The following is a 14,161-nucleotide window of genomic DNA, read 5'->3' on the forward strand; positions in this document are numbered from 1 at the left end:
ATCACTATCATAAAGACAGCTTAAAAATCCCCAAATACTTGAAGATTGAACAGCATACTTCCAAATAACAGACCAAAGAAAAAGTCTCAAGAGCAACTGAGAGATATTTGATTTTATTTCTTTTCATAAGTGAAAATGAAAATAAAACTTATCACAATGTGTGGGATACAGTGAAAGCAGTGCTTGCTGGGAAATTTATAGCAGTGACCGCACACATTCGAGACAAAAGATCTAACCTCAATAATCTAAGGAAACTGGAAAGAGAAGAGCAAGAGCAGAAATCAACAAAACTGAAAACAGAAAATCAATAGAAAAAAATCAACAAAACCAAAAGCTGTTTTTGTTTGTTTGTTTTTTAACGATCAATAAAACTGATTAAACCTCTAGCTAGGCTAAGAAAATAGAAAACACAAATTACTAATAACAGAATGAAAGAGGGGCCATCACTGGTGCTGCTGCGAAGCCATCCTGTGGGTTCTGAACCGGCGGCTCCGGGGGCACCTTTGTCACACCAGTGGAACTCAGGACAAAGAATGACCCTCTGTGAACGGAGGATAAGAATCTCTCGTATTGTTACACTCTAGCTCCTGGAGGCAGCTAATGCGCCACAAGGATACTAATAATAGAGGCCTAGTGGGGCAAGGACACGGGAGTCCCTTCTACTTTCTGGTCAGTTTTCTGTGAACATAAAATTGAAAAAGTTTATCACCTAAGAAAGAAAATCACAGTGGTTCCCACACATTTTTCTCAGGAAAGCATCAGATCCCTGGCCTGGAGAGAGGGCCTCGACCACGGGCTGCGATGACAGCAGCAGACTGCACCCTCCCGGTCAAGCCCCGGTCCGCACGCCTGGAGGCCGGGCCCGGGGTCAGCGCACAGGAGGGCCCCTGGTCACCAAGCACTCAGACCTTGGTGGCGCTGAGAGCAGGCGAGACTCCCGTGAACACAGAAGCCAAGGACCAGTCAGAAACGGCACGTGGAGGCCAGTCCTTGCCTCCCTCGCTTCCCCAAACCCACAGGAAGATTCAGAGCTGGGCCCTCAATGCAGACAGCTGCTGGCTCTTGGCAAGTCCTTCAAGCAGGGTTGTCTGACACAGAGGATAGACGAAATTCCTGGGGTTTCCAGCCACGTTAAAGGTGCTGGAAGACGGCCAGGGTTTGCTGTCAGAGTTTTCTGGATGCACACTTCAACGGCAAGTCTGCTGAGACCACAGAGCACGTGGCAGAGCTCAGTGGCAGCTGGGTGTCCTTGGAGGAGCTGGGGAAGGGTCCCTGTGCCCGCTCAGGTGATGGGTGGGGACTGACTCCCTCCCCTTGCAATACGGAGAAGCACCCGTCCCTGCCAACCGCGTGGTTCTGATCCTCTCACCCAGGGTCAGGGAAAGAACAGAGCAACTAATTCTTGTGAATAAAGTGATTTTCCAGAGACTTTAACAAACATCAGTTCCAGAAGGAATCAAGAAATTTTTAATTGCCTTTTCCCCCATTACTTTGATTCCTTGATCTCTTGTTGGCCCCAGTTTTCTGGCACTTTCTTTCTGACGCATGCCTTTACATATGAATTGCAGAACCGATGGATTCAAGAAACCATATACCATCCTCTGCCCTTCTAAAAATCGTGAATGAGACATTTCAGGATGAAACAGCTGTAGGCAAAAGATTGTGCTGCACTTTTTTCAAATTTAATTTTTTTTTTCAACGTTTATTTTTATTTTTGGGACAGAGAGAGACAGAGCAGGAACGGGGGAGGGGCAGAGAGAGAGGGAGACACAGAATCAGAAACAGGCTCCAGGCTCTGAGCCATCAGCCCAGAGCCTGACGCAGGGCTCGAACTCACGGACCGCGAGATCGTGACCTGACTGAAGTCGGACACTTAACCGACTGCGCCACCCAGGTGCCCCGATTGTGCTGCACTTTTACGGGCCAGTTTGAATGTAGGAACCACTGCTCCCTCCGCAGTTATGACCACTTCCTAGGCAGGTACTCTGAGATCGAAGTACCCTAAATAAAACCCTCAGCACAGGGCCTGGACCTTGGCGGGCACTCAATACACACAGTCCTTCCTCTGTCTCCCCAGTACCAGCAATACCCATTTGCTGCTCGTAACGCTGATCCCTAGGAAGGTGGCCCAGCTACAGGCACACCCCATCTGGAGGGTGTAAGGGTCGGGCTCAGGAGGACAAGGTCCTGGTCCACAGGCACATGAAAGGCACCAGTTATGAAACAGTCTGGATGCTCCACACAGCACAGTACAATCAACACACACACTGCATTTATAAGGTTTGTGGTGACGGAGTGGTTCTGGACCCTGACTGTGGCGGTGGTTGCACAGACCTCCACACACGATGAAATGCACGGGATACATATGTGATTTGCACGTGCACACACACACTGTACGTGTGCAGACATGTAAAAGCGGTGAGATCTGAGGTCTGTGCACTGCAGAATGTCCGTGTCCCGGCTGTGGCCAGTTACACAGGATGTTGCCATGAGGAAAACAGCATGAAGGAACACAGGCCTTTCTTCACTTGGTTTTGTCTTTAAGGATAAATAGGAGAGCACACAGTTTGCTAATCATCATTGCCTGTGTTTGCCTGTGTACTCTTTTCTGGGACTGTCTATGAATCTGTAAGCATTTCAAAATTAAAAGTTAAGTTTAAAAACAAGGGGAGAAAAAAGAAAAGCTACACTTGACAATGAAGTCAGACTTAAACCAGGGCTGGCCCAGTGTGAAGAACGCATTGAAGACACATCGTGGCTGGCTGCTGGCGGAGGAGTCCTCGTCACCGCCACAGCCTGTTCCACTGCTGAACAAAAGTCATGGGGAAACCGCCAAATCAAAAGGCAGGAATGGCACGTGGCCCTGTAGCCTTCCGTCTGCAGACGGAAGCACCAGGGCGGCCCGTGTGCTCCTGGTGTTAATTAGCTCATTGTCACTGCTACAGCTGCTCTTGGAATCTGGGCACACACGGGGATTCCGCAGTAGCTGTGTGTCTACTGATTTCTGCGGCACGTGTGGGCCCCTTGGCCAGAATTCAGTGTAAGCCACTGAGACAACATCTTTCTTGGGCTCAGCTCCTCAACCCTTCCCTCCCCCTGCCTCTTTCTCCAAGTCTGTGGATTGATCGCAGGGGCTACCAGGGGCCCCACACACGGAAACTGGACGCTCTGCCTTCACCCTCACAGCTCAACCAAGGCTGAGGGTCTACAAGGAAGTGTGGGGACAAGCAGCCAGCCAGGCCCCCAAATGCCGGGCCAGGTGCCTATGGGTGATTTGTGCCGGGCAGAGCGGGGTCCTCAGCAGCTACCTACTTTGGGGATTCTGTCCGAGGGACCACCTTGCCGCACATCAGGTCCCGTCCAGTATTCACAGAACCCCATTTTACATATGAGGAAACAAGGCTTGCTGGGGGTCCCGCTGACATATTTCACTGGTGGATAGGGGCACTGGGCTTGGAGCCAGGCCTGCCTATGCCAGACCCTGTGCTGGCTCCCATACCCTGGCCAAGCCCTGGCGACTCCCAGGACCACTGACAACAGTGCTCCCGTGTCCTGGTGTCGCGGCGGTGCGCTATCCTCCCACTTGTGGATTGCAGACACCAGCGTGGGCTTAGGAGCTCAGCTGGAAGCCACACAAGCAAGGTCGAGGGAGAAGAGAGGCTGTGGGCCACCCTCCCAGCGTGTGGTCCCAGATGCTTGGTGTGGGCATGGGCAGTGCCCCATCACAGTGACGGGAGGGTTGGGAACTGAAACCCCACAGCCTCCCCACGCCGGGGCAGGGGGTCAGCCCCTGATGACACATGGCCGAGAAGAGCCCAGGGGACGCTTCAGACGACAGGAAACTCAGTGACTGGTCACTTCCCTTCTCTCCAAACCCTCCTTTGCTACATGTGGGAGCTGGAAATGCACGCGGGCCCTTCCGGCAACTGGGACCCGCAGTGCGTGGCTGTGCGTTCGCTCCTGCCCCAGCTTTGCTTTTGCTTGCCCATATTTTCTGTTCACCTTCAGTTCTGTGTAATTACTGTCCTTTCCAATTTTATGCTTCACACATGTCAAAGTGCGACAATAACCGAAAGAATGAACACGGTGAACAGGCCTAGGCGCATTGTGGATAAGAGGACACGCTTGCTAACCATCGCTCCCTGTTAGGATCCCAGTCCTGCATCTGTCTCTTCAGCCACCCCGCAGCCCCTCCCACAGGCCCCACCAAGGCCTCACCTGCACTTCAGAGTCTGCATCCACGTGCTGCAGCTGGAACCACGTGTCCCTGTTGTGGTACTTGGGCAGGTCCTCCTTCTGGATGGCCACCTTCCCTACAACACACACGCAGAAGAAAAGCAGTCACACGAGGGGACAAACCCCCGAAACAACAAGCGGGGCTCTCCACCACCACCGCCAGGCTTTGCAGCGGCATCGTCCAAAACAGGTAACTGGGTAAACCAATAACACCATGCTGTCTTCCTTCCAGCGGGTCAGTACATGCCACATTTCCTCCGGAAAGCCTCACATGGGACCTGGCTGGGGCTACCCATTCTGCTCCTTGATTCGAGGTTTTAGGAGAAGAAAAGCCTGCCCATCTGTCTGGTCCCAGGGAGCTCAGAACAGGCTGCCTCAGAATAGGCCGCTCTGAGCTGGAGGCAAGTGAGTGAGCTGGAGGCAGGTGCAGGAAGAAGCCGTCCCTTGGCTCCCTTGGCTGCCCGCCCCCCGCAGCCCAGGAAACATCTGAGGAGCAGGGGCTGCCGTGGACCCTCGCCCAGGAGGTGTTATGGTGAGGAGGTCAGAGGGGTGCCCCCAGGATGGTCCTGCACAAACAGCCCTAACTCCACTAACCCCCATGTGCTCGCCTCCCAGTCTGGCACCCTTGGAGGCCCAAACTCTTTCCCCCTCGTCTGGTCGCTGCTCTGGACACAGACCGTCCAGCCTGCTCTTGGAGCAAGCCGTCACTGAGGTGTCCCCTGCGTGACATATGCCACAGGTGTTAACTCTCTTGTTAAACTCTCTGTGAGTCCAGTGTCACAGGGAGAACCTCGGTGGGCAGAGAGAAAGGTTTCCTCCAACCTGGGACTCCACACCCCATGAGACTTACCCACTGGGCACAGAGGGGTACTTGGAAGGCAACATACGTGCCAAGAAGCCTGTCCAAGTGCCAGAGGGCTGGGCCCTGGGGACTTGGGACAACTGACTCCCACCATTGCTGCCTTCATCCCTCATGCACCTGTCCATTGGCCATTCATCATTTCGGCATATTTGTGTGGCTCCATATTCCCAAAGAGAAGGTCACAGCACCTTGCACCTCCCAGCCGGAAAACAGCCCTGGGAAAGACCCTGGAATCATGCCACTGGGCTCACTGGCACAGCCAGCACCAGTGTCCCCCCCGCCCCCCGAGAAGCGGATGCAGTGGCAATGCCACTGACCACCTGGACCCCACCGGTTCAGCTCTCACCTGGAGGACCCTGCACAGCCACAGACCGCACGACATATCAAAGCCACTGCTGGCAGTTGACAGGTGGCCACGGAAGGGAGAAGACAGACGGTGAGAGGCAGGTGCAGAGCCAGGGACATGCAGCACACAAAGGCGCCACAGAAATGCAACAGAAGCCCAACTTACAGGCCACGCGGGATCCCCTCCAGCAGCATCGTCATGGGGCAGGATGGCTCCCTCGGGACCCCCACTCCTTCCCCACCTCGGTCCTCCCCGCCCCAGCACCTGGCCCGCTGGGTCTCGGGCCTCCGACCACCCCCCACCACCCCCACACATGGCCACCAGGCAGACCGGCGAGAAAACACCATCCTTCCTCTCTGCAGCTCCTGTAGACCGATCCCTTTTCCTCGCCACGGGAATGTGATTCTGAGTCCATGGAATAAAGCCATGTGAAAACAATTCTTGGAATTGAATTGAGCAATATATTTCATTGAAAAAAAATAAACCTTCAGACTGTGATTAGTGCAGCTGGATGGGAGGGTTACGTGTGAGGTTTGAAATTTTAAGTAACTGCAATGTTTTTATGAGCTTTAGTCGGAACAGGAAGAGCTGCGTCTTTAATGCTTATGTGAACCCTACAGCGTACACATCCAGGCTTACACAGTATACTAATGTGTCCTTTTTAAACGCATTTATTAGAGTTTCTAAGTGCCGTTTGGAGACAATACCTAACCTACAAACTATAATATCTACTTAAATGTGTCCCCATCTATCTGAGTGACAGCAAAAGGTCACTGAGCCACTCTGGGCCTCACTGTCTCACAGTGGTGGTGCTGCCTGCCTTAACACAGTAAAAAGCCCAGGCTTATTTCCTCTCTGGGGTGCTACACCTGTGAGGGTCTGTTCAGAAGACAGCATATGTCAGGTGGCACAAGAGGGCAGGTGACGTGGAGAACCTGGTACAGAGGGTGAGAGGACGTGGGGGAAGGTGGATACAGAAACCTGCAGGAAGATTAAGCTGACTTAATGAGGGACAGACAGATGCTTCCTGAAATGAGCCGGCGGCAGGGATGCTGCTCGTATCACTCCAGTTCACCCCGGCGTCCTAGCTAGCACACGGAGGCAAGAAAAAGAAGCAAGGGCACATACCCTAGAAAGGAAGAAATGTTTGAAGAATCTATAGGAAAAGATAGTAGAACAGGTGTGTTCAGCAAAACCACAGAATGCAAAGTAATACATAAAGATCAATTGTACTTGTGCACGCAAGCAATGAGAACAAAAAGTGAAATAAAGGGGCACCTGGGTGGCTCAGTTGGCTAAGTGTCTGACTCTTGATTTTGGCTCAGGTCATGATCTCAGGGCTATGAGATCGAGCCCCACATGGGGCTCTGCACTAACAATGTGGAGTCTACTTAATATTCTCTCTCTCCCTCTGCTCCTCCACTCACACACTCGTGCCCTCTTGGTCTCTCTCTCTCTCAAAAAAGAATTGAAATAAAAAAAAAAACACAGTACCATTCACAAAATGATGCTTTTATGGCTTGTGCCTCTGGTGTGCTACCTAAGAAATCTTTGTCTACTCCATCAAAACCATAAAATACATAAGGATAAATACACACACACACACACACACACACACACACACACATATATGTGTGTGTGTGTGTGCGTGTATATATATATGTATATATATACATATACATATATATACATATATATATTTATACATATGACGCGCATACTGAAAACCTATCACAAACGCTGATAAGAGAGATTAAGAGAAGACCAAGCATGTGCCCTATTAGAGGGTCCAAAGAGATGCTAAGATGTTAATTCTCCTCCAAATTAATCTACACACCTACACAATCTCAGTGGTGTTGGAAATTGAGAAGTGGATTAAAAAATGTGAGTCACAACTCGAAGGGCCTAGAACAGCAAAACAAGTTTGGAAAAGAACAGTTGACATGCTCACACCGCTGACTTGAGACTGGATTTGAGGCTACAGGCGCCGAGACAGCGGGCACCAGGGCCAGGCAAGGATCACAGACCAACGGACCAGGACAGAGGACCAGAAACAGACCTGTGCATATGAAGTTGGTGGTTTTCAGGAAGGCATCAGGGTAACTCAATGGATAAACCATTGCTGGATGGTCCTTCAGCAAACAAGGGTGCCACAACCCAACATTTACGAGAAAAAAAATGAACTTTGTGCCACGTGTGCAATTCACCTGGAATAGATATAAATGTAGGAGCTAAAACCATAAGCTTTCTACAAAAAAGGAGGAGGATGAGGAGGAAATCTTCACAGCCCTGGAGTAGGCAAAGATTTCTTAGATATGACATCAAAAATATAAACAATTAAAGAAAGAATTTTGACTAACTGGACTTCATCAAAATTAAAAACTTCTGGCCTTCAAGAGACACTGGTAAGAAAATGAACAAAGGGAAGAAAATATTTGTAAAACAAATGATCCAATGAAGCACTTGTATCCAGAATACACAAAAAACTTTAACAACTCTGTAATAAAACAACCCAGTTAAAAGGGCAAAAGATTTGGACAATTCACCAAAGAAGAGATATAGATGGTAAACGTATGAAAACATGCCTCATTCTTTATCATGAAAATGCAGTAAAAACCGCAGTGAGATCCTACACACATATTAGAATGACAAAAATGGGTTAAAAATTAAAAGTGCCAACTCTGAGTGTGTGGAGAGGCTGTGTGGTTCCTGGGGCTCTCACGCAGCTGCGGAGAATTCAAGATGGCACAGTCACGGAGGAGCACGGTGTGGCAGTCTCTACCAAGGGTAGACACACACCACAGCGGAGGGGACCTTTTTCTTCCTACCCTTCTAGGTTCTCTAGGGCTCTGCAACAGAGGAAAGATGAACAAGAGAACAACAAACAGAAGTTTACCAACATGTCTCTCAGATCTACATGGGGGAAACTCAGCAGTGCACAGGGACTTGTGCTAATGCAACATCTTAACCTGAAACAATGACAAATTTCAGAGAAGAGACACCAAGGAAAGGCCTTCAGGTTTCCAGGGCACAAGGGGTGAGTAGAGAGAAGGGTGTCACGTAGACCCCTCTGGTGTCACCTTGAGGCTAACTCTAGGGTCATCTCAGTGATTAACTTCTGGCAAGTTCATGTCCTACTTTTAGGGCAGGCTGGAGATCTTTTCTTGTGCCTGCTTATTCTCAACTGCCTTCAGCTCAAAGTAATCCTTATGCCAAAGTGTGTATTTGGGGATGGCAAATTCTGCCATCTTTCAACACTTAGACGCCCTGGCAATCTGCCTCTTAGGAATCTTCCAAGAGAAACAAAAACACGTGTCAATATAAAGACCTGGTATAACGATAAGAATGTTGCCAGCAGCTTTATTCACAACCACTAAAAATTGGAAACAAGCCTCACTTCCATCCAGTGCTGAAGTGGTAAATAGCAGCACATGTGTACAAAGGGATGCTCGGTGAGGGGAGCATACTAGATGAAGGAAGCCAGACATGGTGGCCCACATACTGTGTGGCTCCGTTTGTGTGACATTCTGGAAAAGGTAAGACTGTAGAAATAGATGCCACATGCATTGTTGCAGGCGCTGAGGGTATAGGGAGTGCATCAAAAGAGGCCGCAGGGAAGCTCTGGGGGATGGAAAGAAGTCTTAACTGTGGACCATTAACACGGCTGTCAACACCTGTCAGACTCCATGCCTAAAGGAGGTGCACTGCACCGCATAAAAATTATACTTCAATAAACCTCGTTATAAGCAAAAAAATAAAGGTCTTGTTTCTGCCTCTCCCCTTTGGTAGAGAATCTGGAGGAAGCTGCTGCCAGTCCTGGGCTGGAGGGACAGCTGGAGAGACAGTGGTTTGAGCCAGGTCCCCCAGAGGAAGAGGGGCCTTGGGAGGACCCCGGGCAGGGGTGGCCACCAGAGCCAGAGGTGGGAGAGTGGGGAACACCCCAGCCTCTGCCCCACCCCCCAATCCTGCCAGCCCAGACCTAACTGGAGGCTGGGTGGGTGGAGGGGGAGAAGGGGAGCCCAGGAGCGATCCAAGGGGCACAGGGACCGTTCACTAGAATCCCCCATACCAAGTAGCATGGACTAAACACACTTCTTGTTTTGGTCACCAAAACTATCAATGCCGTTCGGAGCCTTGGTCTGTACCACAGGACGGCTCTGTGTTGGTGCAATTCTACCCCAAAGGAGAGCAGCCACACTTCAGTGTGTCTAGCAGCCGCGTCTGGGTGAAAGGACATCCCCTGTGCACGAGAAGCACTGAAAGCAGCTGCTGGACCATGGCTCCTCAACACGCTCAGGCCGCTTGGCTGGAAACCCTGCTTGATATCAACTCCTTCTGGTGCTAACCTTCTCTGGCCCAGGAAACCCCAGGCTGCCGACCACATGTGATGTAGGGATCGCAGCTGATGTGCACCCTCCCGCACAGGTCACTTCCAGTTATCCCCAAACCCACTCTGGATGTTTCTCGCCTGCAGCTGACCTTCAGCCCACGGGGGCACAGGGTGGAATGGAGGGAGGGCACCTGGACCAGGTAGCGGCACCCTGCTCCTGCAGCTCTGGGGTTCTGTAATCAGCCCACGCTATTAAGCTCCAGAGTCTGGACTATGTGTTTCCAGTGGGCACCTCCACCGGGACACACGTGCGGCACCAGGGAGCCTGGAGGTGAGTGTGGTTTCCTCCAGGTGTGCGATGCCATCAGACCCGACATCAGAAACCCCAAGAAACCAGTGACACTGTGATTGATCCCATGGCATGAATTTATACTCTCATCGTGGTAACAACATAATCACTAGTCCTAACTTTAGTCTCTCCCTGGAGACCCAGGTGGTTGATTATTTCTACAGCTGCAAAAATGGTGGCGGGGCATCGACATCCAACTGCTGACAGAGCAGTTTCAACGCCACCAAGACTGCTAAGCCATTATGCTTCTGGTTACCTTTAAAAATGGCAGAGGCCCAGGGCGCCTGAGAACTCCATTGGTTAAGTGTCCGACTTCAGCTCAGGTCATGATCTTGCAGTTCGTGGGTTCGAGCCCTGCGTCAGGCTCTGTGCTGACAGCTCAGAGCCTGGAGCCTGCTTCGGATTCTGAGTCCCCCTCTCTCTGCCCCTCCCCTGATCATGCTCTGTGTGTGTCTCTCTCTCAAAAATAAACATTAAAAAAAAATTTTAATGGCAGATGCCTTAAAGAGACAGCTTATTTGATTATTTTGAGGAGACATAACCAACAACCATTTGAGCAGTTTCTCTGATTGAAATGTGAAAAAGTAGGGCACCTGGGGGCTCAGTCAGTTGTAAGTCCAACTCTTGATTTCAGCTTGGGTCATGATCTCACAGCTCTTGAGTTCGAGCCCTGCATCAGGCTCTATGCTGCCATGAAGCCTGCTTGGGATTCTGTCTCTCCCTCTCTCTGTCCTTCCCCTGCTCCTGCTCTCTCTCTCAAAATAAATACACAAACATTAAAAAAAATTTAAATGTGCAAATATAATTTTTTATCCTTAAGATTACCACTCAAAAAAGCTTTCCTATGTCTCCAAAGATAAATCAAATCTTCTTCATTATAGTGTAATCTGAGTCAACACAGAAACCATCTGGGAAGCCTCTGGGTACTGAATGACATCTGATGCTCGGAATGAAGACCTATCACACACCAGCAGGATGAAAAGGGGATCCAGAGCGAGAGCAGGTTCTGGGGTGATGCGCAGGAGACCCACTAAAGGGTCTTTGGCAGGGAGGACCAAAGCAGGTGCGGACACACCCCCTCCTCCCATGCCTCTGCTAACACTGGTAACCACTCCCCTACAAAAACGACAGGAGATGCTTAGCACACGTGCTAGCTGTGCATCTTCAGGCAAGTATCTTACCCTCTCTGAGCCTGCTGCTTCTTCTTTAGCAAGTGCAGGTGGTACCTAGTTCCAGGGGTTATGCCCATGAAAATACTGGCACAGTGTCTGGCATGTACCTGCGTCCAATACATGTTAGTTTCCTTTTAACTGTTAGGATCAGCTAACAGTTGAGGAGCCCCACAAAACCATGGAGTTTCAGGCTCAGCCCCCGAAGACAGGCTGCACACGAGCTCATCACCACAGGCTAGTCAGATGTCAGGAAATGGAGGCGCGTTTAGAGCCTTCTTGCATTAGGCGGGGCAGGCACCCCCATGATGGTGGTGGTCTGTGTGGATGCACAGTGGGGGCCGTGCTTGTGTGTGTGAATGGAGACAGAGAGGCTCCTGTGGACATTGAGAGGTTTAGTCCAGATAACAATTTGGGTCAGATTATGAAAGGTCTTCAATGCATGCTACGGAGTACAGACTTTCCTCTCTGAGCCACATCCAGCAGTACAGCTACAAGCTTGACAATTCCTCCCTCCCTTCCTTCCTTCCCTTCTCTCCTTCTTTTTCTTCCCTCCTTTCTTCTCCTTCCCTCCCTTTCCCTTCCTTTCTTCCTTTTTTTTTTTTTTTAAATATTAATCAGGCTCTACAATGGAAGCACGGAGCCCCAGAAAAAGGGTTTCTTCAGGAGGGTGAGTGTCTATAAAACACTGAATTTCTAAAATGGGATAAATATAATGTATGGAGGTACGTTATATTGTCTTTCAACAAATGTTTGGTGACTGTCTCCCAAGCCAAAGCCAGATGTTAGGGAGAGACACAACAGTCACTGCTGGGTCCAGACTGTCCTGAGCTTTCTCATAGGTGCAGAGGGATGCCAGTGGTCAGCTGCTCACAGGGAGGAGGTGCCGATGGCCGGCATGAAGAAAGAGCAGCTCTGGAAGCTGTGGGAGAACGGAAGGATGGAGGGAGAGAGAGGCAAGCTCTGCGGCCACGGTCCAAGCAGACTGCAGGGGGTCGGGGCCACCCCTGGGATGGGAGAAAAGTGGACTCCAGGGTAGTACAGGGTACTGGGTCTTGGTGGGTCAGTCAGGAAGGTGAGGAAGGGGCAGGTGTGGGTTTTACCTGGTGATGAGGAACCTTGGGCCACCACCAGTTCAGCATGACAACCACAGGGGGCTGTGGGGCAGCCACACTGAAGGCTGGGCACCAAGGATGCAGCAGAGAAACAGCCAGCTGGGGCGGCAGCTGGACAGCATGAAGCCGGAGGCTGCGGAGGTGGGTCACTACTGCCTCAGGGCTACTGGCTGGGACAGAAATACCCCTCATTGGCTGTGCAGGTGACCTTCTCCGCAGCCGGATGCCCCAAGAGAGCGCAGGAGAGAGGCATGAACACTTCATGATTCAAATGCTCTATTGCAGAGCTAAGTCCCCCAAACGCCGCCCCAGGAGCAGCCATGGCCACAACACGGGCATCACATGGGGCCTGGAATTCAGCAACTACACTTGTGCCCACATTTAGTCTCTCAATTCCTAGTTTTCATGCCACAGGAACATGAATAGGGTTTTCCTGAGACAAGTACCCTCTTGATTGGATAGGCCCTCCTTCCTTTCCAGCAGTACTCCCCTGAGATGCTCGCACCTCTGAGAGCCCCAGTACTGTCCCAATCCCCATGGAGGGAGTCAAGAGTCAGGGACAGGGACAGCCTGGGGAAGTGGGAGGTGTCCTCTATACACTGGTTCCTCAGAGGAGCCCTTGGAAGTCATTTGGGGACAGACTAGGGGGTCTCTGTACCCTGACTTTGAAGGACAGCTCTGAAGCCTTTGCCAGTGTGGCCTGGTGTCTGCCATGTGAACTCATGGTGTGAAGTTTCTCTACACGCTGATGGGTAGGAGGGACTTAGGCAGCTTGTCCCTGCCACGGACGACATAGGAGGCCCATCCAGGGAGGCCCATCCATGCCACAGAGGACTCAGGAGGCCCGTCCAGGGCACGGGGGACTCGGGAGGCCTGCCCCAGCCACCTCGCCACAGCTAGGCCAGCCCCGTGATCACTGCCACTCCCCACCGCCACTCTGCACGGCCAGAGAGGCCAGCCCAAGAATGCTGATGGGCACCGCTGGCTCCAAGCAGAGGACCTGGAGGAGACACCGGTGGCTGGCCAGAATGAGATCCCATCCAGAAGAGGCAGAAGAAGTGAAGAAAATGTCCATTTCAGTACCTACCTATGATGGAATCCCTCCGGAAAACATCTCTATCGAAAATGTAAAATGACAGGTGTCGAAAATTCCGAGGAATTTCGCAGTAGAAGTCTTCTCCGTAGAAAGGGCTGAGAAATAAACAGAATGGGCTCTGTTAGACTGTGGGAGCCGTGGCCTTGCTATCTGCTGGCAGGTGCAGGAGCCTGAAGACTGAGCACCAGCCTAGGGCACACGTGTGTCACCTCACCTTTACATGTCACTCTGCGCGAGTGGCCTGCTATGCTGGCGGGGAGCTCCACGCAGTAAGAGTTGCGCCCACTGTGTGTGCCCAGGACCGCTGCAACACTCTGAGTGTCTGGGGCAGCAGCTGGCAGGCCCCTTTTATGCATTCAAGGAAAACTCGGTGTCCCAGTTTCAGACCATGCCCCTTTTGTCCCAGAAGTCGGGGTGAAACCCGTACTTCTCACAAGGGAGAGGACCCCTGCCCACCAACCTGAGCCTCCACACAGACCCTGTGCATGAGTCACTGCGCAGGACACTCAGTTTGGGCAGAAAGCCAGAGGCCCTGTCATTAAACAGACCCCAGGTGCTCTGGGTGGGCAGGGCTGAGGTCAGCAAATGTGGCTTGTGGACAGAGGACGTACACTGAAAACAGCCCTGCACCAGGCCGGTTGCAGCTGCTGACAAGGTG

General features: G+C 51.4%; 1 protein-coding gene across 1 annotated transcript in view; it reads right to left on the minus strand.

Annotated features, from left to right (window-relative positions):
- RASA3 (RAS p21 protein activator 3) overlaps positions 1-14,161 on the minus strand; it is a 121,392-nt gene that overhangs the window by 46,276 nt on the left and 60,955 nt on the right. Inside the window, exons 3-4 of the mRNA XM_047849446.1 lie at positions 13,495-13,598; positions 4,219-4,313 (exon numbers count right to left, since the gene is read on the minus strand). Of these exons, the coding sequence (XP_047705402.1) occupies positions 4,219-4,313; positions 13,495-13,598 (199 nt within the window). The remainder of the gene's footprint in view (positions 1-4,218; positions 4,314-13,494; positions 13,599-14,161) is intronic.

This window comes from Prionailurus viverrinus, chromosome A1 (genome assembly GCF_022837055.1).
Source record: "Prionailurus viverrinus isolate Anna chromosome A1, UM_Priviv_1.0, whole genome shotgun sequence".
Taxonomy (NCBI): domain Eukaryota; kingdom Metazoa; phylum Chordata; class Mammalia; order Carnivora; family Felidae; genus Prionailurus; species Prionailurus viverrinus.